At 66.1% G+C, this 25619-nt stretch overlaps 2 protein-coding genes across 13 annotated transcripts in view; one reads left to right on the forward strand and one right to left on the reverse strand.

Moving 5' to 3' along the window:
• Positions 1-813: 813 nt before the first annotated feature.
• AATK (apoptosis associated tyrosine kinase) lies at positions 814-23640 on the forward strand. Of its 8 annotated transcripts, none has more exons than XM_039562016.1 (14): positions 814-923; positions 10623-10756; positions 11691-11832; positions 12650-12729; positions 12844-12962; positions 13467-13554; positions 13659-13792; positions 14449-14533; positions 15183-15322; positions 15448-15597; positions 15679-18754; positions 18876-19044; positions 19241-19477; positions 19658-21791. In XM_039562016.1, the coding sequence occupies exons 1-14, from the start codon at positions 839-841 to the stop codon at positions 19684-19686; spliced, it is 4668 nt and encodes a 1555-aa protein (XP_039417950.1). In that variant the 5' UTR covers positions 814-838; the 3' UTR covers positions 19687-21791. The 8 variants fall into 8 exon arrangements, 6 of the variants coding, with proteins under 6 accessions (XP_039417950.1, XP_039417951.1, XP_039417952.1 ...); XM_039562017.1 differs by having other exon boundaries at positions 815-923; positions 15201-15322; XM_039562018.1 differs by lacking the exon at positions 814-923 and adding an exon at positions 8082-8108.
• The window catches only part of BAIAP2 (BAR/IMD domain containing adaptor protein 2), a 39627-nt gene continuing 35636 nt past the window's right edge, over positions 21629-25619 (reverse strand). For 3 of the 5 annotated variants that reach the window (XM_039562042.1, XM_039562041.1, XM_039562038.1), the window contains one exon: positions 21629-23623. In XM_039562042.1, coding sequence (XP_039417976.1) covers positions 23554-23623 — 70 coding nt within the window. In that variant the 3' untranslated portion in view covers positions 21629-23553. Of the gene's footprint in view, positions 23624-25523; positions 25572-25619 lie in introns of all 5 variants that reach the window. The other 2 variants (XM_039562044.1, XM_039562040.1) reach the window with 1 other exon arrangement.

Consider the following 25619-nt stretch of genomic DNA (forward strand, 5'->3'; position numbering starts at 1 on the left):
AAGGAATTGGGACTCCCAGGTTTTGGAGCATCCTGTGTTTGGAGGGCACACTCCCATGTGCCAGGGCTGTGGCGTCGAGCAGACGAGGCCGAGCCATGGGCCCCACAAGGGGCAGCCTCCCAGCCCAAAGGGGACCCCACACCACGGGCCTGGCTGGGGGGCTCTGCTCCCCCTCGGGATGGGACTGGGGGGCTGCAGGCTGAGGCCGTGTTGGGGCATGGGGGCAGAGATGGGGTGCAGGGTGTGTGGGAGGGGGGCTGGCGGGGGTTGAGGGGCTGTCTGGGGGCAGAGGTGCTCATCCCGCCCCTGTTTCCCATCCCTGTCCCCATCCCTGGTCCCGGGAAGCCGGCGGTGCCCGGGATGGGTCAGCACCGGAGCAGTTCCTTACTTGAGGGGTCCCAGCCCCGCTCCCGGGGGATCCCGTCCCCACTCTGGGGGGTGGCTGCCCTTGAGTGGTCTCGGCCCTGCTCGGGGGGTCCCGGCCCCGCTCCAGGGTGGCGGCTGCCCCTCGGGGGTCCAGTCCCCGTCCTGGGTGTCCCCACGGACCCTATCCATCCCGGCGGGACCGCGCGGGGGCGGCGGCTGCGCATCCCGGGGCGGGGGGGGGGGGGAACGTGGGTCCCGGTGCGGTCCCGGGGCTGCGGCTCCGCCACCTGCCGCCCCCGCCCGCCCGGTCCCGCTGCTCGGCGGCGGCGCGGCCCCTCCCCGGGGCACGGGGCGCGGGGCCGCGGGGCCGCCATGGAGGAGGAGCCGCCGCCGCCGCCGCCGCCGCCGCCGCCGTGCCCAGCGCGGGGCCAGCGGCAGCCGGCGGCCGTGGGGCTCCCGCCGCCGCCGCGCCATGGGCCGCTTCCCCGCCGCCGCCGCTGCCATGGCGGCCGCCTTCCTCAGCCCCAGCCTCGCCTTCAGCTCCCACTTCGACCCCGGTAAGTGCCGCAGCCCCGGGGCTGACGGACCCGCACCCCCTCCCGGGCGCCGAGCCTCCCCCGGTGCTCCGCCGTGTGCCCGGCTCGGCTCAGCCCCGCATCAGCTGCCCGCGCTGCCCTCCCGGTGCACCGGGAACGAGCATCCCCGCACCGCGCTGCAGCGCGGACAGAGCATCCCCTCGCCCTCATCACCGGGAATGTGACAGCCGGACCCGACCCGGTGTGGCACCCCTGTGTGCTGCTGGGACACCCCGGCGTGGCGGTGGCACATCCCGGTGTGGCAGTGGCACGTCCCGGTGTGGCCGTGGGACACCCCGGTGTGGCGGTGGGACACCCCGGTGTGGCCGTGTGACATCCCAGTGTGGCGGTGGGACGTCCCGGTGTGGTGGTGGGACGTCCCGGTGTGGTGGTGGGACACCCCGGCGTGGCGGTGGGACACCCCGGTGTGGCCGTGGGACACCCCGGCGTGGCGGTGGGACACCCCGGCGTGGCGGTGGGACACCCCGGCGTGGCGGTGGGACATCCCGGTGTGGCCGTGGGACACCCCGGTGTGGCGGTGGGACATCCCGGTGTGGCCGTGGGACACCCCGGCGTGGCGGTGCGGTGGGATCGCTGCCGCAGCCGGGCGGCATTTTGTTCCGCGGACTGGAGCGCGGAGGAATCCCGGGGCTGCGCTGCCTCTGAAGGCATCTCCGGGATTGAAACGGAATAATAACAACAGGGAGGATGGTGATGGTGAGAGGGAGGAAGACGGAGCCGCCGGGGCTGAGCCCCCGCCGCCTGAGACACGCGCCGGCCGGGGAGCCGGGGGCTGAGGGTCCCCGGTCGGGCTGGGGGAGCCGGCGGGGCTCGGTGGGGTGCCGGGGCAAGGCAGCGGCGTTTTGGGGCGCAGGCGTTATGTAAGCGCCGTGTTCCGGCCGCGGCGCAGCTGCAGGAAGATGCTGCAGCCGCGGAGCAGCGCGGGGCTGGCGACTGCGGTGCGTGTTTGGGGCTGCGGCCGCCGCAGCCGCCCCTCACCGCCGCCCCTCGCAGCCTCCTCGGGTCCCTCCCGGTGCGGGGCTGGCACCGCGAGGGCACCGGGACCCCTCGTGGGAGCGTCCGGCGGGCCCGGCGGGCGCTCGGCTCCGGCCCTTTGTTTACCAGCTCGGGATAACGCGTGTCGGGTCTGGCAGCCGAGCGGCGGTGCCGCGGCTCCCGCCGCTGCCGGCGCCTCGTCCGGCACCCCGAAGGCGGCGAAACGGTGCCCGTGCCGGGGGCGGTGGTGCCGGAGGCTCCGGCTGTCGGTGCCGGGCTCCCGCATCCCTCCCCGCTGCCTTCCCGGTCCCTCCTTCCTCCGCTGCTCCCGCTCCCCCGGCTGCGCACGGTCGGAATCCGTGGGGGGATTTGGAAATGAGCCGCACCAGGACTCACCGAACGGGGACTTTGTCCCCAGCCGCTCGTTATTTGCTTCTAAAATCTCGTTATTTGCATCCAAAATGCGGCAGTGCCGGGACGGAGCCGTTTGCCCGGCTCAGCCCTTGAGGGGATTTTGCTTTGGTTTTTGGTGTGGCTCCCGCTCCAGGCGAATCCTGCCAGCCTGGGGGTTCTCAATGCGGGTTTGGTTTAAAAACCCTTCAGCCCTGTTCCCAGCCCTGCCTGTCGCTGTGCTGCCAGGCCCAGGGCTCGGCGCTGCCGTGCAGCTGCCACCCACCAGCTCCGGGAGAGGAATTAGAGGGGGGAACAAACCAGATTCCGGATTTCACGGCTTCGTGGATTTAGTCCATGTGGCAGCAGCTCCTGCCTGTGTGGCATCGTGGCTGCCTGTGCCAGCCTGGCTCCCTTGTTGGGGTTGGCTTGTGCCGGTGAGGAAGAGGGGGAAGCAGTTCGTAGGGCACGACGGCACCTCAGCTGGGACAGGACAGGAGAGGCCCAGGTGCTCTGGTTCTGCTGAGGGGAGCATCTCCTCCTGGGCCCACATTCCCTGGAAATGCATGGCTGGAAGCAACTGCTGTTGAAGCTGGGCCATAGATGGCCTGGTGGCATGGAACAGTGACAGCGGTGTCACCTGGGGTGGAGGTGGCACAGGAATGTGCCAGTGCAGCTGCCCGTGTTCCAGCCTCACCTGCTGCTTTTGCCTTGTCCCAACACCTGTGACAGGCTGTGCCAGCTCTGTCAGCGATTCATTCCCTTCCAGGTGCTGGGGGCTCTGGGGGAGGGGCCCAGCCCCGCAGCCTCGTGGTTCCCATCTTGCTTTCCCCATCCCTGGGCCAGGCCTGGAGCTGGTCCCACACAGAGCACTGGAGCCAGCAGCAGAGCACGACCAGCGAGAGGCATGGCCACGCTGCCTGCCAATGCAAATCCCACATCTCCTGGGCTTCCCATGGGAATTGGGTGCCCACTCTCTACCCTGGGGAGTCAAGGAAAAGGGAGGGCAGGGGGTCCCCCCAGCCCTGTGGTTTTGGGCCCACCTGGCACACACTGCCCCAGGCCTCCCAGTGACAACAGCGTGGCGAGTGCTGGTGCTCCATGTCCGGCACCACTGACTGCTCCTGGCACAAGGATGGGAAAGGACTTGGGGGACTGTGGTGGCAAAGGGGCCATAGCAGCCAGAAGGACCCTGGCAACCCAAACTGGGGCCAGGCACCCCCTGGCACCAACCAGGCCATGCAGGGGGAAAGGTGCCTTTAGGACTGAACACGCAAAGGGGGTTTGGGGCAGGGCAGTGGCAGCTCCTCGGGTGGGAGGTGACAGTGGTGGCAGCACCTCACCCGTCTTGCCATATGTTTCCCACTGGGGGATGGCGCTCCGGGCTGGAGGGCAGCAGGAGCTGGGCACACAGGCAGGGGAAGTGTGGCACTCCCGGTGCCCACAGGGATGCCCGGATCAGGCAGCAGTGGGGTGGCATGTAGCAAACCCCCTGCCTGGCACAGGAAATGACGCTGGCCCAGCAGAACAGGGCAGCCAGGCCCCACCTTGCTCAATGAGGGGACAGAGCCAGGATCCTCTTCCCTGAGGGTGCCAATTTGCTCCCTCCTCCTCGCTCTCCCTCCTGCCCCACGCACACGGGCGGGTGTGTTCTGGAACGTTGACACCGATCCCTGTCAAAGCCAATTAGGAGAAATTAATAAGCCAGGGTTGAAAGGGCCCAGCGCTGCCGGGGAGAGCGGGGCTGTGACTCATGGGCTCCCTGCCCGCACTCCCGGCCCTGCCTGGGACACCCTGTGCCAGGGCAGCCCGTGGCTCTGCCCTCCCTGGCTCCGCGTCCTCCCAGCCAGAGCAGGGCTCCGGTGCCCCCCTTGCCGTGCGCCTTCAGCCCAGCCTTGGCACCCCGGTGACAGAGGGGATGTGGGGCAGGAAGGGCACTGCCAGCGTGGTGCCAGGTGTGGGTTAAGCCAAGGGGTCCACATCCAGCAGGGGTCTGTGTTTAGCGGGGTCTTGCCTGGTCCTTGCTGTCTGTAGTCAGGCAGCATCCCAGGTTTTGCCTTGTTGGTGTGACGTCATCTCCATCCCACTGCTGGGCTGGAAAATCCCAGGATTTGGGTCAAAGGGGCAGCTGGGCTGCTCTGGTGCCATGGCTGAGCCTGTTCCCACCCTGTGCTGCACCGATCTGGCAAGTGAAGAGGTGCTGGGGGCCACTGCCTGGGATGGTGGGAGAGTGGGATGCAGGGATGGTGGGATGCAGGGATGGTGGGGTGGTGGGATGCAGGGATGGTGGGGTGGTGGGATGCAGGGATGGTGGGATGCAGGGATGGTGGGATGCAGGGATGGTGGTCCTGGCCATGCGCTGATGCTGCTGCAGGGCTGGGCTTGGCTCCAGATGCTCTCCTGCCCCAGCAGGTGCCCCCTCACATCCCCAGTGGGAATTTCTCCCGGGGCTGGGCTGAACCAGAGGGACCCCACGGGGCTGTGTCGTGGGGCTGGGGGGTGACAGGGCTGGCCTGGAGAGGAGCTGCTCTGTGCTGACTCAGCATGCCCACTGGCAGGAAAATAAATCTCCTGTGGGCATTAATCCCCCTGACAGCCCGGGAAGCACCATCGGAGCATGGCGCAGCTGTCTCAGGGTGGCCACTGCCATCGTTGCTGTCGGCCAAGCTCTGAGAGCTGCTCCAGGCCCTGATGGCCGGGGATGCTGGGGGGACATGGAGCATCCTGGGATGCCCCAGGGCTGGTGCCAGGCTCATGGTGGAGCTCAGAACTGGCCAAGGGACAGTGAGGATGTGGGGATGGCGGGTTTGGGAGGGCTGAGCACTGGAGTTATGGGAACAGGTCCAGGATTTCCCGCAGAGCCACTGTCCCACAGCCCAGACTGTTGGGGGGATCCCAATTCCCGTCCCTTCCCCTCTGCCAGGAATGTCCACGTCCTCCCTGCAGCCTGGTGCCAGCAGCGGGGTTGATGCCGTTTGTTTTAATTACTGGAGCGAAGGAAAATTCCAGTTTGGGCAAACACAGTGAGTGGAACAGCACTGCCCGCCTGGCTGGGCAGGGGGTCCATGAGCTCCCAGGCTCCTGTCCCAGCTGTGCCAGGATGTCCTGCTGCCGGGCCACCACAGCCCGTCACCTTCCCAAAATACCTGTGTGCTTGTGTGCTGCTCACCCGTGCCCTGTGCCCGCCCTCAGCCATCCTTGCTGCCATCCCTATGGCAAAGGAGGGATTTTCCAGTCACCCTGGTCTGTGTGTTCCGTGCCTGAGGGTGACAGGTGATTTGGGCACCACGGACTGACCTGAGGGTGGACATGGGGCAGGGAGGTGCCAGGCATCCCCTAACTCAGTGCCCTGAGCATCCTTGATGCCGGGCCCTGCTCCCTGCGGCCCCAGAGGCTGGGGCAGTGGGATCTGGGCTGTGCCAGCTTTTCGGGGCTGTGCTGGTGGGCAGAGCCAGACCCTGAGCCTGCCTTCCTGCCTGTCCCATGGGGCACCCCCTGCCCGTTCGCCCCTCGGCCGCCTCCTGCTCGGGCCCTGCTCCTCCCCGGCCCCGCTCCTGAGCCAGAGCTCCTCGTTTCATAACGGCGCTGAGCGTTTTGGATATAAATAGGCCGCCCCGCTCGTGCTGCCGCTCCCGCTGTTACGTAAACGCTGCTGGGCTCTGCGAGAGCCTCGGCGTGGCCGGTGCCATGTGCCCGGCACTGCCCCTGGCATGGCACTGCCCCTGGCATGGCACTGCCCCTGGCACGGCACTGCCCCCGGCACGGCGTTCCCGGGGTCCGGGGAGGGATCCCTGTCAGGGCAGGGCTGGATGTTCCCCCCGGACACCGAAATCCCTCCCTGTCCCTCAGGACAGCGGGTTTGCCTGGACAGTGTGGGATGGGCCTCACAGCCCCCACTCAGCGCTCAGTTAAAACACCAAGCACGAGAATTCAGTTTCAATAATCAATTTGAGCTTGATTTGCATGTCTTTCATATTATTCTTTTTTAAATTACAATGTATTATTATAATTCTAACCATTCTATAATCTGGATAGACTATATAATTACATATAAAAATACAATATATGAAATTCCATGTATAATTCTATATATCATTCCATACAGAATACTAATATGCTATATGTAATAATAGTATATTATTACCATATATTATTAGAATATAGAATATTATTAGAATTGCATAATAATAATTTTATTATCATAATAACATTAGTATTATTTTCCGTGGAAACAGAGGGAATTGTTGGCTCTTGGCTCTGCATCAGGGCAGGCTTTGATGGAGGAACTTGATTTTTTGTCCCTAATCAGGCTGACACGCGTGGTGTGTGCGCAGCAATGCCGGAGCCCGGCCTGTCCCTAGCACAATCCTTGTTTTTATTTCATTGCTTTAGAAAATGATGGATGATTTTCTGTTATTTTCCACCTATTTATTTTTTGCTGCTGTTTCAGCCCAAGATGGTAAAACCAGAATTGAAGGCCAGAATCCATCCTTTTGGTGGAATACGCCACGTTAAAAGATACAGAAGGAGAAGGGATTAGCCAGGCGTGCCTGGCATTCACAATTAACTGATCTATTAATCACCAGAGAGGCTGCCCGGATGGCTCCGGCCCTTCCTGGTGGGAAAAGGTCTCCAGCGATGGGGATAAAGGGTGCTGCTCCCTGCTCCTGCTTTTGGTGAGGGGATGCCTGGATCCTACTGCAGCCTGGTGGAGGAGGCTCTGGGTACCACTGCGAGGGGTGCCAGGATCCTGTGGCATCCCAGGGGAGGATGCTGTGGGTACCGGCTCTGTGCCAGCTCCTGGCTGGCACCAGTGGGTACTGCCGGCCCCCACCCTGCTCCGTGGCTGCTTTCGTGGCAGGGGGATCTGGGCTCAGGGGCGCAGCTCAGCGGGGCCATCCTGGTTCTTGCTGGTGCCTCAGTTTCCCCGGAGCTGCGCAGCCCCCAGGCCCAGCCTGCGCTCACACGGCAAATGGCAGCGGGGGGTTTTGTGCCGCCTGGGCGCGTGTGGGTGAGCAGAGCGCGCGTCCTGTGGGCTGTGAAATTGCTTCCCTGGAAGCTGCCCATGGACACAGGGATTAACATGATGCCAGGGCCGTGCCTGCACCGGGAGAGCGGATGGGGCTGGGAGCGAGCAGCCTGTGGCCAGAGGGGCCGAGGGACATGAATGGTTGATGCTGCCCAAATCCCATCCCAATCCTGCCCCAATCTTGCCCTGCTCCCTGTTCAAATCCTGCCCATTCCCTGCCCCGATCTTGCATTGTTCCCTGCCCATATCCTGCCCTTCTCCCTGCCCAAATCCAACCTCTCCCAGCAGGATCTGACATGTTTCCAGCCTGGCGTCCGCGGTGGGTGGCGAGAGGGCAGGGGGGATGTATGAACCATGCTCCCAAGGCTCCAGAGCATCCCTCTCCTCCTGGATGACCCTGCGAGCCCTCCCAGGGCAGCTGGGAATCACCTGTGGGGAAACTGAGGCACGGGCTGTCTTGCGGCAGGTCCTGCAGCGAGGGGCGCGGTGGGAGCGGGGTCCGGGTGTGCCGTGCCCTGTGCCCCGGAGCTGGGGCAGTGCCTGTGCCTGTGGCCTCGCCCGGGCAGGGAGCCCCGAGCTGCCGCCGGCTCTGCGGGAGCCCCGGCTCGGCCCTTCCGCACACGTCAGCCGCCGCCGGCCGGGCGGGCTCCGCCGGGATCGCCGGGATCGCCGGGCGGCCGCAGCATCGCCCCGCCGGCGGCCGGAGGCAGCGGGGCCATGGCCGGCCCGGCGGCCGCGGCCACCCCGGGGACGTGAGTCAGCACAGGCGGGGAGGGACGGGCACGCTCCGGGCGGAGCAGGACCGGCACCGCACCGGGACACTCCGGCCTTTCCCCGTCCCTGCTCGGAGCCGGCGGTGGGGCCGCGACCTGCGCTGGGTGGGCGAGCAACAGGCGGGGGGGGCAGCGCGGGCGGGGCCGCGCCGGCTGCGGGTGCGCGGCGGCTGTCGTGGGGTGGGAGGGCGACCGCTGCACCCCATTGCACCCCGCTGCACCCCACTGCACGCCACTGCATCCCATTACACCTCACTGCATCCCACTGCACCCCGCTGCATCCCATTACACCCCATTGCACCCCACTGCATCCGGCATCCCCCCTCTTCCTCCGTCGCCCTTCTGCTCCCGGCTGCCAGGGCTGGGTGTGAGGCTGGTGCGGGTGCCCCTGGAGCTGCGGCCTGTCTGCTGCCCCCAGCCCCATCGCCACCGCCCCCCCGCAGTCCCCTCCCGCTGGGCTGGCCGGGGGAGGGCGGGTGGTCCCAGCCACAGCCGGGGTCGCTGGGTGCTGGGTGGCGCTGGGTGGCAGGGGCTGCGAGTGATGCAGCAGTGCTGGGGGATGCACCGAGCTGGCCGTTCTCAGCCTGACTCCTGTGGTGAGGAAGGCCAGGGGAGGGAATGGCTTCGGTGCCAGGGGACCTTGCTCCTGCTGGGAGAGCGGGAGGCAGAGCCTGGGAATGGAGGGCAGGATGTGCTGGGGGCCGTGGTTTCTCTTGAGAGTCCTGGGGTACTTCAGGCTGCACTCAGCCAGCCCTGTGCCCTGGTGCCCCTTGTGTCCTGGTGCTCCCTACACTCCAGTGCTCCAGCAGCCGCTGCTGCAGGTGCATCTGACCTGGTTTTGGGATAATTTGGCGTCTGAGATGATGCCACACTTCCTATCACTGCACCCAACGCTGTTGTTGTGGGTACAGAGAGGGAAGGTGCCAGTGGGTCATGGCAGTGGTGGTGCTGGTCATGGCTCCCGGGTCACTGGTTGTGCAGGTGGGGAAACAGAGGCAGGAGCAGCTGGCTCTCACTGGCCCGTTGTCTTCTTCGGGAGCCTCCAGTTCCCGAGCTGAGGGGCAGCTCAGCTGACGGTCCCCTCGGACAGGCTCCTGTCCCCGTGCTCTGCTCCCCGTGCTCTGCTCCCCGTTGCCGTTCAAAGGCTCTTTTCAGTGAGTCATTTTCTCTTTTGCTGTCCCACTATCCAGGGAAAATGGTGACGTTGGCGGTACAAAGTGTGTTCACCATGGAAACCAGCTGGAAGGGGGGGCACGCCGCCCCCGCTCCTCCCAGGTTCGGCTTTGCATCCTGAGCCTCAGAAGATGGCTCTGGAGCTCCTTCCCTGCTCCCTGGCACGGCTGGGCTGTGGGGCCGTGGGCCACTCCCTGCTGTGCCGGGAGCTGGGGTGCTCTGTGCCCACTCCGTGTGGTACCGGGCAGTGCGTGGGAGCAGCGGGTGCTGCCAGTGCCCCCCAGGGCAGCAGAACCTTCCCCAGCCCCCAGTGCCCTTCAGGTGCTGGTCTCAAGGACACACGGGAGCCCGTGGTGGAGCTCTGCAGCAGGGCAGCATGGCCAGGGCACAGGGACAGGGATGCTCCGTGGTCCACGTGCTGGAGCCACGTGTGCGCCACGAGCATCCCCGAGGGGCTCGGCACCGGCTTGGAGACCCAGGGAGGGACCACAGCCCCTGTGCCCGGGTCACGGTTGAGCACAGGGCACCTGTCCCAGCCGGGCACCGCGGGGCTGTGGGGGTCTCCGGTGACCGGCTCTGCTGGCAGAGCCACGACCTTCTGGCTGCTCCCACCACAACGGCGCCGGTTGTTTGGGCAGGCTCCGGGCGGAATAGTAATGTGGCAGCTGCAGCTGGCAGCGGGGCCTGCTGGGGATGGGCAGCTGCGACGCGGCCACCACCATTGCCACCATGGCCACCGTGTGCCCTGCCGCCCCACGGGACACCGCACAGCTGGAGTGGGGTGGCAGGTGCTGGGATTTGGGGTGTGCTGGTGCCCAGAGGATGCGGTGCCCAGCCAGAGCAGCCATGTCCCTTCCCCATGCCCAGTGGCCCAGTGTGGGGCTCATGGGACCAAATTCTTGTCTTTCCAGCTCCCACAGGTGCAGTGTCCCACCAGCCTTGGGATGCCACCACGCCGTGGCCAAACCCACTGGGGGGCAAACCCAAGGGCTGGAGCTCAGCTGGGTGGGGGTGCCTGGGACCCTTGAGCTGGTACAGCCCCTCTCCACGGGGTGTCATTGCCCCCCTGCATCCATGGGGACCATGCACCCCCCATGCAGGTCCTGCCTGGGCTCTGGGGGGTCCCTCCTGGGCTCCTCACTGAGGGGGGCACACAGACACTGGGACCCCCGCCCGCACCGAGTGCTCCCTGCCAAAGCCTCTGTGAGCCCTGGTGTGCCCCCACATCCCAGGACCCCCACCGAGGCAGGACCCCCAGCACAGCCTGACCCCTCCCTGGTGCCCCCAGCCCCCTGCCCTGACCACCTCGTGTCCCCACAGACGGCACCCCCCTTAGCGAGCTCTCCTGGTCCTCCTCGCTGGCCGTTGTGGCCGTTTCCTTCTCGGGGCTCTTCACCTTCATCTTCCTCATGTTGGCCTGTCTGTGCTGCAAGAAGGGGGACATTGGCTTCAAGGTGAGCTGAGGGGCTGGGGGTGGGTTCTCCAGGCCAGGGCGGGGGGTTCTTCCCAGGGACCTGTCAAGGGATGGAGGTGTCCGGAGGTTCCCGGGGCAGGATGTCCCGGCTCAGGACAGAAGTGCTTGGAGGGAGGGGTTCAGCCCCTCACTGCCTGCCGGGGGCTGCGGGGCTCAGCACACTGGGGGCTGTATCCTGGATGCCAGCTCCTCAGAGCAGGGATCTGTGGGGTTCAGGATCACTGGGGGTCGTATCCTGACCCATCCGTGCTCGCGGCTCCGTGCCGGGCCAGGCCACGCCATGGTTAAGGGCCCGGTCCCACCCGCACGCCCCCGAGGGTGGGAGGCACCCTGACCTCACAGGCACAGAATGTGCCGAGAAAACGCTTTTTCCCTAATTGCTGAGATTTTTGTGGAGGCTTGTGGCGCCCGCGGCGGGAGGGGGTCAGGCTGGGGGGGACACGCCGGGTGTTGTGTAACGTCCCACACCGCTGGAGCACCTCGCCGTGCCGGGGGGGACAGTGACCCCTGGTGCCCCCGCACTGGGTATTTAGGGGCGCGCGGCCCGGCCGGTGTCCGGCAGGACGCGGCGCATGGCACGCGGTGGCACATGGCACACGGTGCGGTGCTGGGGGTGGCGGCAGCGCCATGAGGCACAGCTTGGCAGGGCGAGATGTTCACCGTCGCCTACCTGCTCGCCCGGGCGGCTTTTGGGAGCCGGGGGCTGCCGGGGTGGTACAGACAGGTAACGGGATGGGTGGTGGGGAGCGGGTGCCTTCCCCTGTGGGGGCAGGGTGCTTTGTAGGGCGGGTGGGATTTCGGGGCCCCCATGAGCCCATCGGGGCAGAGGGGTGTGCGGGGCACTGCCGGCAGCGGGGAACCCATGGGGTCAGTTGTCTCCGCTCGGTGTGTCACCCCCTGCACCCCTGAACCAGGAGTTTGAGAACGCTGAGGGGGACGACTACGTGACAGAGCTGTCGGCCCAGGGCTCGCCGGCCCCCCAGCATGGCCCCGAGGTCTATGTCCTGCCCCTCACCAAGGTGTCCCTGCCCATGGCCAAGCAGCCGGGGCGCTCAGGTAAGCCAGGGTGGGGGCAGGGCCCCTGTGTGCCGCCATTGGGGGTCTCTCATCACGGGGCACGGGGTGAGGTGGGGATGCTGGGTCTCCCCTGCTGTGGAGGGACAGCTCCAGCAGAGCCCTGGCAAAGGACAGGCAGCCGAGATCCCTGGGAAGTGCTGCAGGGTTCCCCTGTGCAAGGGTCCCTTGTCCCTGTCCCCAGGCACGTGTGTGTCCCAGCCTAGGGGAGCAGCACCGGGGTGGGACAGGACACGGGCACCCTCAGCGGTGACATCCACCAGTCCCGGTCCCGTGTAAACAAGCCTGTGAGTGGGAGAGGAATGTGGGGGGTGCCTGGTTGTGCCCCCTCCGTCCCCTTGTCACTCCCTGCCCAAAGAATGACCACAGTGGGGAGGGCAGAGAGGACCAACAATGGCCCCATTGCTGCCTGCCCTTGGCACAGGCTCCAGAGGGGCTGGACTGTGCCGGGGGGGGCTGGGAAGGGGCTAAATGCCAGCACTGTGCTGGGCTCGGCTCTGCACATCCTGCGGAGGAGAAGGGGCAGGGAGCCAGCTCTGCTGCCATCCCATTTGGGGACACTGATACCCCACGTCCCCTGCTCGTGGGAGGATGCATGGAGAAGAGGATGCCTGGGATGCAGGATTCCTGGGGATGGATGCTCTGGAGCATCCTGGGGCGGCAGAGGGCCTGGCACCAGGTGGCACGGTGAGGACAGCTGGGCTCGGCTGGGACTGGTGGGGAACATAGGCAGGTGGGCAGGGGGATGTGTGGCGGGGGGCAGGGGGACATGCGGGCAGCTGGATGGGCTCTGTTACAGTGCAGCTCCTCAAGTCGGCGGACCTGGGGCGGCAGAGCCTGCTCTACCTGAAGGAGATCGGGCATGGCTGGTTCGGCAAGGTGAGCCCAGAGCCAGGGACCCCCGGACACCCCACCCCGGTGGGACGCGGGGCCCCGGCTGTGCCAGGGGGGCTCGGGGTGTGGATAGAGGGACGAGCCTGTCCCTCGTCCCAGGTGTTCCTGGGGGAGGTGAACTCGGGCATCAGCAGCACCCAGGTGGTGGTGAAGGAGCTGAAGGCGAGTGCCAGCGTGCAGGACCAGATGCAGTTCCTGGAGGAAGCGCAGCCCTACAGGTACCTCTGGGGTCACTCCACAGTGCTGGGAGAGGGGATGCTGTGGGATGGGGGCACATCCACTCCGTGCCACCTTCAGCTGCTGAGCAGAGCTGTGGCTGCCCCTTGGAGGTGCCACCTGAGCTCTGGGGCAGCACAGCTCTGTCCCTACATCGTGGCAGGACCGGGGCCGTGTGGAGCCGCTGGCTGTGGCATGGGGCAGCAGTGAGGTCATGGGCAGAGCTGGGCCAAGGGTGAGGCATGGGGCTGCTCCTGCCCCAGCACAGCTGAACAAATGTCCCTTTGTGACACATCCCGGGCGCTGGGACGTGCTGGTACCCGCTCCCGGCGGCCCCTGTGTCAGCCCCGGTGCAGGCAGAACGATGGTTCCTGGGGGACTGGTGCCATGCCCCTGGCACAGGAAGGGCGATGGTTCCCAGGGTGCTGCCACCAACCCTCCCACCCCAGTCCCAGCACAGGCAGGGCGATGGTGCCCACACGCCCCCGTTGCTGTGCCCCACACAGAGCCCTCCAGCACACCAACCTGCTGCAGTGCCTGGCCCAGTGCGCCGAGGTCACCCCGTACCTGCTGGTGATGGAGTTCTGCCCGCTGGTGAGTCCCTGTGCCCCCGTTCCCCCAGTGCCCCCGGGGGTGCTGGGCACGGCCGAGCCCCCGCAGCCCAGTGCCGCAGAGGGTGACAGTGGCACTGCCCGCAGGGTGACCTGAAGGGGTACCTGCGGAGCTGCCGGGGGGCCGAGGCCATGACCCCGGACCTGCTGACCCTGCAGAGGATGGCGTGCGAGGTGGCCTGCGGTGTCCTGCATCTGCACAGGAACAACTACATCCACAGGTAGGCCGGCCCGGCGCTCCGGGGAGAGCTGGGGAGGAGTGCGGGGTCTGGATGGGAGGGTTCCCAAGGTGCCGATGTTCCTGCCCCACCACTGCTCCTCCTGCCCAACAATATCCTGGTGCTGAGTGAGTTGCAGACGGAGACTCCAGCATCAGTGATTTTGTTGAGGAGGGGGTGCGCTGCCATCGGGGGCCACCGGAGTGTCCCCACCCGAGCCTGGCTCTGCAGGTGAGTCCCCACGAGGGTGCCCCAGTTGTGGGACGGGGACATGGGGCCCCCAGCTGTGCTGGAGAGGGACTCCCTTAGGGCAGCCCGGCCTCGGTGGTCCCTGCTGCAGCGGGGGTCTCGCCCGTGCCCCGGCTGCATGACCCGCCCCGTGCCGGAGCAGCCGCCCGGGAGCCCGGCCCCGTGCCAGGGCTCGCGTTGCCCGGGAACAGCCGCCTTCTGCTTGGCTCGGCGTGTGACGGATGGACGGACGGACAGCGGCGCAGCTGGGGCCGCGCAGGCATTCCTGCTGTGCACTGGCAGCCGCGTTATCGGCACGCCCGGAGCCGGGCAGGGAACGGCCCCGCCGCCGCACGGTCGCCCCAGCCGGGTCCCCGGCGGGTGCCCCCCGAGCTCTCGGTGCCCGTGACAGCGCCGGGTTTGCTTGGCAGTGACCTGGCCCTGCGGAACTGCCTCCTGACCGCCGACCTCACTGTGAAGATCGGGGACTATGGGCTCTCGCACTGCAAGTACAAAGTAAGGCTGGTCGGAGGGAGGAGGGGGCTGGGGGCCGCGCGTCGGGACCCCGCAGTATCCCCACGTACACCCGCCCTGGCACAGACTGTACTGAGCTTTACCCCCACCCCCACATCCTTCCTCCCCAGCCGTGTCGGGGCACCCCTGCGTTTGCTGGGGTGTAGGGGGGTTCAGACCACCCTGTGAGGGACCCTTGGTGCCACCCGGTGTGCCCCTCGAGGACGAAAGAGGGTTTTTTCCCCCTTGAGTGCCCCAGCCCCCACCCAATGGGGTGACACTTCCTGGGCTGGTCTGGACGTGCCCCTCTGCCAGCGATAGCTCCCTGGGGCAGCTGCCAGCACAGCCTGGTGTTGCCCACCCGTCCATTTGTCTCTCTGCCCTGCTCCAGTTTGCCCATGGCTCCTGGCAGAGCTGGGATTGCCAAACTGGAGGTCTGGAGGGGCTCGGATGGGGCAGCAGAGGGGCAGAGGTGGGAAGGAGGGGAGGAAACAAGGGACAGTGTGTGCCAGGAGGAGAGTAGGACAGGCTGGGGGCAGATCTGGGGGACTAAGGGGCATGGGGGCAGTGATGGAGAGTGGGGATGCAGGGGGGTGGTGCCGCGGCATGGCCGGTCCCTGACGCCATGGATTGACGTTCTCTTCTCGTACTGACCCTGCACACTTGGCAGGACGACTACTTCGTGACGGCCGACCAGCTGTGGGTGCCGCTGCGCTGGATCGCGCCCGAGCTCATCGATGAGGTGCACGGCAACCTGCTTGTGGTGGACCAGACCAAGGCCAGCAATGTCTGGTGAGCAACTCTGGGGGGCACAGGGGCCTGCAGCCTCATGGGATGCATCAGGGTGGTTTTGGGGCCAATGGTCGGGGGCGGGGTGGGGGTCTCCCTGCACCCCCAGCATGGCGCCGTGCCCGCAGGTCGCTGGGCGTCACCATCTGGGAGCTGTTTGAGCTGGGCAGCCAGCCCTACGACCACTACTCCGACCGCCAAGTGCTGGCCTACGCCATCAAGGAGCAGCAGCTGAAGCTGCCCAAGCCCCAGCTGAAGCTGTCGCTGTCGGAGCGCTGGTGAGGAGCCCGAGCCACCCCTCCCCTGCCCCGCGGCGCGGGCGGGGGGGCCGGGCTGACGCTGGCCGCTCCCCACGGCAGGTACGAGGTGATGCAGTTCTGCTGGCTGCAGCCTGAGCAGCGCCCCACAGCCGAGGAGGTGCACCTGCTGCTGTCCTACCTGTGCGCCAAGGGGGCCACAGAGGCGGAGGAGGACTTCGAGAAGCGCTGGAATTCCATGAAGCCCAACGGCAGCGCCAGCGGCAGCCACCACGGCCCCGAGCTCTCGTCCTTCCCGCTGCTGGAGCAGTTCTCAGCCGACGGGTTCCCCTCAGACGGGGACGACATCCTCACTGTCATGGAGACCAGCCATGGCCTCAACTTCGAGTACAAGTGGGAGCACACCAAGACCGAGCACTTCCAGGCCCCCCTGGGGTCCCTGAGCCCCAGCAGCGCCGCCCGCTACCACGACCTCTATTACCCGGCCACGACGGCAGGGCTCAGCCTGGGGGTGTCCCCGTCCTGCTACGAGTGCAAGGCGTCCGGCTGCCCCGGGGTGCCGGTGCCCGGCGTGGTGCCCATACTGGGCGCCCACAGCCCCTCGCTGGGCAGCGAGTACTACATCCGCATCGAGGGCCCCGGCGAGGGCAGCGCCGAGCTGGACTACGCCATGTGCACCTACAGCCCGGCGGGCGAGCGCGGGGCCCTGCGCCCCCCGGCCGGCTGGAGAGCCCAGGGCGGCCGCGGCGGCGGCACCTACGACTCGGACGGCAGCCCCACCGTGTCCCTGAGCATGGAGCCGCTGCTGGGCCACGCGCCCGCGGGCGAGGGCTCCTGGGAGTGCGCCGAGTACTACCCCTACCCCTGCCCCGGGCAGGAGCCGCGGGGCTACGAGCCGACCCCCAGCCACGGGGCCGAGGGCTATCTGCTGGCGGAGGAGCCCCCCCAGCCGGGCAGCCAGGACTGGCCCGTCCCCGCCTTCCAGCCCGGTGTCTTTGCCGACCCGCTGGGCGTCTCGCCGTCGGGGAACTGCGCCTACAGCCCCCCGGGGTACGGGGGGACACCGGGCCCGAGCGGGGTCCCGCCGGACTGCGTGGCGCTGGAGCTGGGCGAGGACAGCCCCCCCAGCGCCCCCCACCCGCCCGGTGCCAGCCCCCCGCCTCAGCGCCATCCCTGGGCCTCCAACAGCTCCTCCAACAACAACATCGGCAGCGGCAGCCCCCGCGAGCCCCCGGCCGGCGACAGCTGGTGCTACCGCCGCATGATCACCTTCCGCGGGCTCATGGCCAAGCCGCTGGGCACAGTGCCCCGCGGGCAGCCCCAGCTCGGGGGGTCCCCGCCGGGACACGACTTCCTCCGCCCGCGGCAGGATCAGCCCCCCGCAATGGCCGGCGGCTCCTCCTCCCCGTGCCGCTCGCCCTCCCCGCGGCGGCAGGCCTGGCACGGCCGTGACTCATCACCCTGCGGCCCCGCGCAGCCCGGCACGCTGGCGGGCAGCCCCGCCGCGCCCTGGGGCCCCGCCGCGGCCCCGACACCTGCGCCGGGGGCCCCGCGCGATGCCCGGCCCGAGGAGAGCTCGGCGGCGGGAAGCCCTGCCCGCAGCCCGCTGTCCCCCGCCGCGCCGGGGCCGGGGGAGGCCGCCCCCACCATGGCTGGCACGGCCGCCCCGAACCCCGGCCCCCCCGGCGAGCCCGGCGCAGATGGCGCCCAGCCCACACCGGAGCCCGCCGAGGCGCCCGCGCCGGTGCCCGCGGAGGCCGTGGCTGAGAGCGGCGCCTGTGCCGCCGGCGACGCCGACCGGACGCCGGACAAGACGTTCTCCAGCAGCAGCTTCCCCAGCGTGGACGAGGGCAGCGACGAGGACACGGCCGAGCTGACCTCCGGCGTCTTCACCGACTTCTCCGGGGAATACACGGAGCGGGCGGAGGCGGTCCCGGCGCTCAGGTCCCTGCAGAAGCAGGTGGGGACGCCGGACTCGCTGGAGTCGCTGGACATCCCCTCCACGGCCAGCTCCTGCGAGGTGCTCAGCCCCGGCGCCTTCGCGCCCGCCGGCCAAGCCCGCGCCCTCGACAGCGGCTACGACACCGAGAACAACGAGTCCCCCGAGTTCGTCCTTAAGGAGCCCCACGAGCCCCGAGAGCCCGAAGCCTTCAGCCAGCTGGGGAAGCCGCCCCCGGGGCTGCCGGGGGGCGAGGCTCCGGGCCCTGAAACGCGGCTGCCCAGTGCCCCGGGGGCCGAGCTGCCCGGCCTGGCCGAGAAGAGCCCCTACCGCGACTCTGCCTATTTCTCCGACTGCGACGCCGAGGCCGAGCGCGGCCACAAGGACGAGGGGGACAGCGATGGGTCCCGCACGCCGGAGGCAGAGGAGGGTCCTCGCTCCCCTACGCAGGACATAGGACGAGGAGAGGACCCGCTGCACCCGCCGGGGGCACCCGGCAGCCCCCCGGCAGCGCCTGGCGTCGCGGTGGCAGTGCCCACACCAGCGGCGGTGGCTTTGGAGGGGGACTGGGTGGGGACAGAGGCCGGGAGCGCGCCGGAGCAGGCACCTGGCACCGAGCAGAGCCCCGCTGGCACGGGGCTGGTGCCGGGCAGCCCCCCGCGCCCTGACACAGACACCTGTCCCCCGGGCTCTGTGACCCCCAAGACTTTCCTCTTGACCCCAGTGCCAGTGAGCCCTGGGGAGCCATCGGCTGTCGGAGGGACCTGCATGCCCGAGGGCGTCCCTGGACTTGGGGGAGCCACAGTGGGGGACAAACAGACTGTGACCCCCGCGCTGGGGCTTGGGGACCTGGGCCTGCCCCTGGAGGGGACTGGGGCGGGCGATGCACCAGGGGGTCCCAGCACGCTGCTGCCTGGGGGCAAATCCCCCCCGGGTCTCTCCCCGCCCCCGGCTGCCCCCGAGCGCCGTGAGGAGCCAGAGGAGGAGGAGGAGGACACAGAAGACAGCGACGAGTCGGACGAGGAGCTGCGCTGCTACAACATCCAGGAGCAGAGCGAGGAGAGCGAGGAGGAGCCGGCAGCTGTGCCCATCGTGGTGGCCGAGAGCCAGAGTGGCCGGAACCTGCGCAGCCTCCTCAAGATGCCCAGCCTGCTGTCCGAGGCCTTCTGCGAGGACCTGGAGCGCAAGAAAAAGGCTGTCTCCTTCTATGATGACGTGACCATCTACCTCTTCGACCAGGTGGGTGCCCTGTGGGGGATAGAGCTGGGTGCTGGGCACGGCCCCACGGCATTTTGGTGGTGAGAGCCATCTCCAGCCGTGCCCCCAGTGAGGTTCCTTCCTGCTGTTTCCCCATCCCCAGGAAAGCCCCACGAGGGAGCTGGCTGAGCAGAGCTTCCCGGAGCCCACCCTGCCTTCAGGGCAGCCCCCCTCGCCTTCGGGGCAGCCCCCTGCCAGTGGCAGCCCCCCCAGCCCCACGGACAGGCTTGGAGCCTCCGACGACTCCTCAGATGGCAACGCCTCGGAAGAGAGTAAGAGACCAGGAGCTCATGGGGCTGGTGGTTGTGGGGTGGTGGGAGAATAGCGGTTATGGGATGATGGGGAGGCAGTTATCGGGTCATGGGGACAGTGGTTATGGGATGATGGGGGGCCAGTTATGGGGTGATGGGGTCAGAGGTTATGGTGGAACCCTCGCAGTGGGCTCAGCCCCCTCACTCTGTATCCCAGGTGGTGGCTTTGAGTGGGATGACGACTTCCCGCTGATGCCAGTGAAGCCGTCCTTGGTGGCCTCGCTGCCGGGGACGCCGGCGGAGCCCCCCGCGGCCGTGCCCGCCCTGCCCGCCCTGGTGCCGGCGCAGAAACAGGTGCTGCCCATCCAGTTCTCCCGGTTCACGGTGTCACCCGCCCCGGTGTCCCGGTTCTCCATCACCCACGTCTCCGACTCGGACATGGACTCCATAGGAGGTGAGTCCCCCTCGGGATGCTGCCCTGTGGGTGCCCAGGACTGTCCCTGCTGGGAGCTGCCATGTCCCAGAGCCACGGGACACCCTGTCCTTGTGCCCCGTGGGGACAGTGACCCCTGCGAAGGGCCGGGTGTCCCGCGGGGGGCCAGGACCCTCTCATGGCTCTCTCTGCTCCTTGCAGGCAGCAGCGAAGACGGCGACCGGGAGTGAGCCCGCCGGGACACAGCCGGCATTGCCCCGGCACCAGGGCGGCGCAGGACGGCGGGGCTGGCGCGGGGGCCGCCCGTGGGCTCCCAGACCCCACCGGGCAGTTTTTAGGCAGATTTTATCGGAAGGAACTCGTTTGCTGCTTCGAGTGGGAGCGGGGCCGGCACGGCCCCCGCGGGGCCAGGCGGTGGGTGACGGTGACGGCCGTGCGCGTGTGCGGGTGGCTGTGAGCGTGCGTGTAAAATAGACACTTATATATATATATATATATACATATATATATATAAATTATAGCGTTTCAAGGGTAGTGCCCTGACCTTGCTAACATTTGCGGAGTGTCCCCCCCAGTGAAGTTCCCCCTTGGCTTCTTGCCCACATGTGCTCCCCGAGGCGGTTTGTCCCCACACCCCTTCTCCCCCGGGCTGTCCCCTCCCTGTGCCATGCGCTCAGTCTTGCACCTTGTGGCAGCTTGGCTGTCCCACAGCTGTCCCACAGCTGTCCCACAGCTGCCCCACGGCTGCCCCACAGCTGCCCCAGAGGCACTCCACGACATTCCTGACCGAGGGGCCACTGGCTGCTGCCACTCTGGATGTCACTCCCCGTGCCAGAGGTGCCACTGGCTCCCCAGAGTGGTCCCCATGGCTTTGGAGCTCCCCTCCCTTGGTTTGCAGGGATCAGTCCCAGCTGGGGACCCTGGGGACTGGCGGAACCCTTGTCCATTGTAGCGGGGATCCACATGTGGAGGGCTGGTTGTGTGGGGAATATCCCCCACCGGGACCTGCCATCCTGACTATTTTTGTATCTAAACAAAATGATTAAAAAACCCCAACCCCAACCCCACCCCAAAACCAAAACTTGCTGTTGACTGAACTCACATTGACGCGATTTTAAGTTATTGCTGCCAAAGAGACATATCGGGGAGGGGGGGAGGGGGCGCGCTCATGGTTCTTTGTTCCTTTTTTTTTGTTTGTTTGTTTTTTTATTTTTTTAATTCATTCGAGGCTTAGGATAATTGTGCAATTCCAGCTTCCGGAAGGAAATAGAAGTAAGCGGAGCTGAGCGAAACCTTGAATTCAGGGCTGATTCCTTTTGGGGTCTATAGACCAAACCCTGAGGTGAGAAATGTCCCCCCTGAGCCCCCACCCCTGTCCTGGCTCCTGTGTAGGGGGATGAGGGCACACGGGTGTCCCCGTGCAGGGACACGTGCACAGACAGCGCCCATGTGGGATGGGGCTGGTGCCAGGGGTTCTACTCCGTGCCACAGGATGATCCCACCCTGGGCTGGACACAGCTCTGGCACCAGGACCCACGGGATGAGCGTGTCCCCACCCCAGCCTGGCACTGCGATGGGTCCCAGCCCGGTGCTGGTAGACCTGTCCCCACACTCACCCACCCTTCTCCCACCCACTCCCACAGCCAGCCCAGCCCAGCCTGGAGCTGTATCCCAGCTGGAGCGCCCTCGGTGCTCAGGAGGCTGCTGTGGGGGGCCAGGGGCTGTTTCTCCATCTGGAGCACAGCCAGGGCCCAAGGAGACCCCAACTCCAGCCCCAGGGTGGCCATGCCACCCCATACCCCCCACTGCTGGTTCCTCCCCCTACTAAGCAATTAGGGCTTTATTTAAGTGTTTTATTTAAGCCCCCACCCCAATTCTCCCAAACTTTTTCCTTACCCTTAACAACAGGGGGGCCACCCCTGCACTGACCTGGGGTGCAGCACCCAGGGGTGCTGCCCATGCAGGACTGGGATGCTCCCGGGATTCCATGCCCACAGCACCCACCCTCCTACCCCGATCCCCCCTTCCCTGCACCCCCCAACACCACAGGGGTTTGCTCACCCCCGCTCCCCCTCGCACCCAGGGGTGCTGGCCCAGCCCCCACCCCACACCCCGGGTTTGGTCTATGGCGCCGCAGGTCCCGGCTCCGGAGGGTGGATGAGGACAGAGCTGTGGCTTGGGTAACTTTTTTAATAGAAAGGCTCTTCTTACATGGTCTATTTTCTCAATACGGGTCATAATTGCTGTATTTTTTATCAGTGCTGATTTCCATACAGCTCCCAGCATGTGTGTCAAATCTCATCGGGCCAATAATAAAGTTTTTAAAATATCTTAAGCCGTTTCCTGCCCCGATCATTGCCCAGCACCCAGGATGGAGCCAGCTTGGGAGGGCCCCGGCCACGCTCCGGGGCCAGGCGGGAGCCTCTGGCCAGGGAAAACGCTGCAGGAGGGAGGGCTGGGGGAGGCTGAATCGCTCATAAATTACGTTTTCTCATAAAAAATTATTTCAGGTTACGTCTTGCAGGTGCCACCGAGCCAGGAGGTGCAGCGAAGCCCCCGGGGGCTGGCTGGAGCCAGGGTGGCAGCTTGGGGGGCCCAGGGGGACAGCCCCTGGCACGGGGGTGGAAGAGGACACCGCAGTGGCCGAGGGGACCCCGGGCCTGTCCCCACCCTGGGCTGTGACCACCAGCCCTCTCCCACCCACTGCCCCACATGCCAGCAGAGCCCTTTCCCTCGCCCCTGCCCTGTGTGGCCCCCACCCATCTGCTCCAGCCCTGGGAGAGGAAGAGGAGGCACGGGAGAGGAAAAGGAAGCACATTGTGGAGCAGGGAACCCTCGTGCAGAGCTGGAGCCTGGGCGGTCACAGGAGAAGCTGTTCCTGCAGTGGAGCTGGAAAACCCATTGGAGGGGACACGGGAGAGATGAGCCACCACATCCGACTGGGACCGAGCCCCCTGGGCTGGGGACACTCTGTGCCCGGCCAAGTGCCCAGCCAAGCACCACTGCCCGGGCTGGGGGGACCAGGACGTGCTGCACCAGTGATCAGAAAGTGCAAAATCAGAAATACAACGGAAAAAGCAAAAACTCTGGGTTCAACCCCTCACCCGTGGGAGACACAGTTCCTGCCTGGAAACCCTCTTCTCCCAGTTTTTGGAGCAAGGATGTGACCCTGGTCACTCAGGAGCTGCGGGAAGCGCTGTGGGAGCCACCTTGCTCGTGGGCACCCCCAGCACTAAGCTTAGCAAGTGTGTATATATATATTTATATATATTTATCTCTATCTATCTCTCTCTCTCATGCAGCCCTAGGAATAGAGGAAGAGCAAACAGCCAAGCAAGAGGTCCGGATGGGAGCTCCTGTCTGCAGGGAGCAGGGGCACCCCGGCCCCAGGCACCCCAAGGCTCACTCACACACTGCCCTCACCTCCACAAGTGGTTTTTTCCTAGCTTATATTTTACAGCAGTACCGTACTTCCCTACCAGGAAGCTCTGGGACCGGAGCTGACCCTGTCCCAGCGGGGGCTGCAGTGCTGGCACCCACTGCCCTGTCCCAGCCCGGAGCACAGGGTGGGCAGCCGGGGTCTGGTGGGAGCCTGGGAGCTGCCTACAGCTCCCACCATCCCCTGGCTTGCACGGGGTATCCCGGTGTCGTGCCTGGCCTCGGGGTCCCGCCCGTCTGGGCAGGGAGAGCAGGGGGACCGTGTCCCCTCTGCCATTGCTGCCCCACTGGAGTGCTGTGAGCCCACGGAGAGTTGTTCTCCAGCTGAGCCCGTTTCTCCACCCACAGCAAGCTGCCGCTCAGCCTGGGAGCCACCCCAGCTCTGGGACATGCTGCTCTGACTCCGGGAAGTGCTGCCCCCGCGCTTGTTAGCACAGGCAAAGGACAGGTGACATGGCAGCGCTGTGACCCTCTGCCACCGAGGGAGTCTAGAGAAGAGAGAACTAGGGCACTAGCTTGAGCCTTTGGCTTTCAAAGCAGCAGGATTAATAAATTCCGCCTAAAAATGGAGTCCTGGGAAGCTGGACATGCAGCGGCGAGGATGAGGATGAGGAGGATGAGGAGGTGGCGAGTGCCACATGGGCGCCAGCGCTCCCGGATCAGCTGATGAGCGGAGCCGAGCGGTCATTCGTCACCGTTGGCTTCAGCTGGACGTTGGCAAAGGGGTTCCTGTGGAGGAAGAGGAAGAGGAAGGAAGGGTTAACGGGGGGTGGAGGCCTGGAGAGGACAGGGCACCGGCACAGCGAGCGGCGACTGGCGAGACCCTGGGACCAGCAGCGTTTGGGAAGGGGTTAAACTGGAAAAGCTCTGCCTTGTGGAGCCCCCAGCCGAGCTGCCCCCACTCCCTGAGCTGCCCCCACTCTTCAGCTCCTCTCCCAACTAAGCTGTGGTGGGTCAGAGATGAGCCGAGCTGCAGTGGGATGTTCTCCTATCTCGCTCTCCTTCGGCCTAAAGCTGGGCATGCCACGGGGGGCCAGGGCTGGTGAGGCTGCTCCAGCCTCCTCCAAGGCTGGACTCAAACAGTTCCCACAGACGGGAGCACTGTGGGATCATCCAGCTCTGCACCACGCTGCTCTGGGGAGCAGGGGGTTATGGCTTCACCTCCTGGCCACGGGCAGAGCTGGCGGCTCCCTGCAGAGCCCTGTGCTGCCTCTGGAGAAGTTAATATCCAAGAGGAAGAGTGTGGGACACTAAGGACACCTGGATGAGCTCGTCAGAGCCCAGAGAGGCTGACCTTGGGTTTCACCTACCTGGGGTGTCCCCAGCACCCTCCGGCTGCCATTGTCACTTGGCCAGGATGGGGTACAAGGACTGCCTTGGCACGGGGAGCGGTCACAGGAGAAGGAGCCTTACCCCTCTCCAGGTCATCCTCTCTGTCCTCTCCCAGCAGGAGTTAATTCCAGGAGGGTGTGGGCAGCTCTGGGGGTCCTTCTGGCTGCCTGGGGCCATCGGGTCTGAACATGCACCAGGCAAGGAGCCACCAAGGAGCCCCCTGTCCTCCCTGCAGCCCCTCGGTCTTGTCTGCTCCCTCCCCAGGGAGCCACAGAATCCTTCTCCTGTCCCCAGTGGAAGCAATGGCCACAGCCCCCCCCATCAGGCCCCACAGCTGGGCTGCTGGCCGGTCACCCACCGTGGGGGCACAGCCCTGCTCCCCCTGACGTGGGTTCAGGTAAAGTGCTATGGTTACCATGTGCACCTGGACCGAGCAGCTTTGGGATGTCCCCAGAAGCTTTGGAATGTCCTCCCAGAGGAGAAGGAAGATGCTGGGACCTCCACCCCTCTGGGACGGGCACTCACTGTCAGCTCCTGGCCCTCTCTCTGCTACCCCTCACCTCTCCACGTTCACTTTTTCTTTCCTTAAAAGATAAATGACTTTTGCTTAAAAATAGGGTAATTAATTTCACACCTAATTAATGCAGATGCTTAGATCACTTTCCCTCCCAGGAAGCCAAAATAGATTTTCAGGACTGGAGGGAGAGGAAAAGTTGCTTTGATGAGTCACCCGGGGCTCATTTAACTATTTCTGTACTGGCAGAGAAGAGCCACTGGGATGGAGCCTGCAGCTCCAGGGAAACCAGCTCATGGATCAAAGAGAAACGGGGAAGCTCTGCAGTGCCAGCGAGGAGGGTCTCGACTCCTGGGGAGGCTCCTGCATCCCTGGGGCCAGGACGAGGAGGCTCCTGGGACGAGTCTACAACAAAAAAAGCTGCTCAAAAAACTTGCGGTTAGTGCGGACGTGCCCCGCCCCGCTGGAGCGGCCTGGGGACAGCGGCGGACACCGGACACCTACAACCAAAGAGCTGGTTACGGAGAGCGGGGGAAGCGCAGGAGCAGCTCAGCATCCCGGGAAGCGCAGCCGCGGCAGCGGGGCGAGCAGCCGAGCAGCAGAGGCAGCCGGGGAGCCCCGGAGCTCCCGCCAGCGGGACGGGGACAAGCGGTGACTGAGGGAGGGGACGCGCTCGGCCGGGTGCAGCGGGAAGCAGAGCGGTGGCACCGTGCCCGCGCAGCCCCGCGGCCGCACCCGCTGCCCAGCGCACCCCGGGCTCGGCCCCGCGACACCGTCACTTACTAACTACGGGCAGGGGCACCTCAAAACCTGGCCACTTCAACATCGGGGCTGCAAGGGAAACAGAAGGCAGGTTGGAGGACACCGGGACGCTTGATG

Source organism: Corvus cornix, chromosome 18, assembly GCF_000738735.6.
Source record: "Corvus cornix cornix isolate S_Up_H32 chromosome 18, ASM73873v5, whole genome shotgun sequence".
Classification (NCBI taxonomy): Eukaryota; Metazoa; Chordata; class Aves; order Passeriformes; family Corvidae; genus Corvus; species Corvus cornix.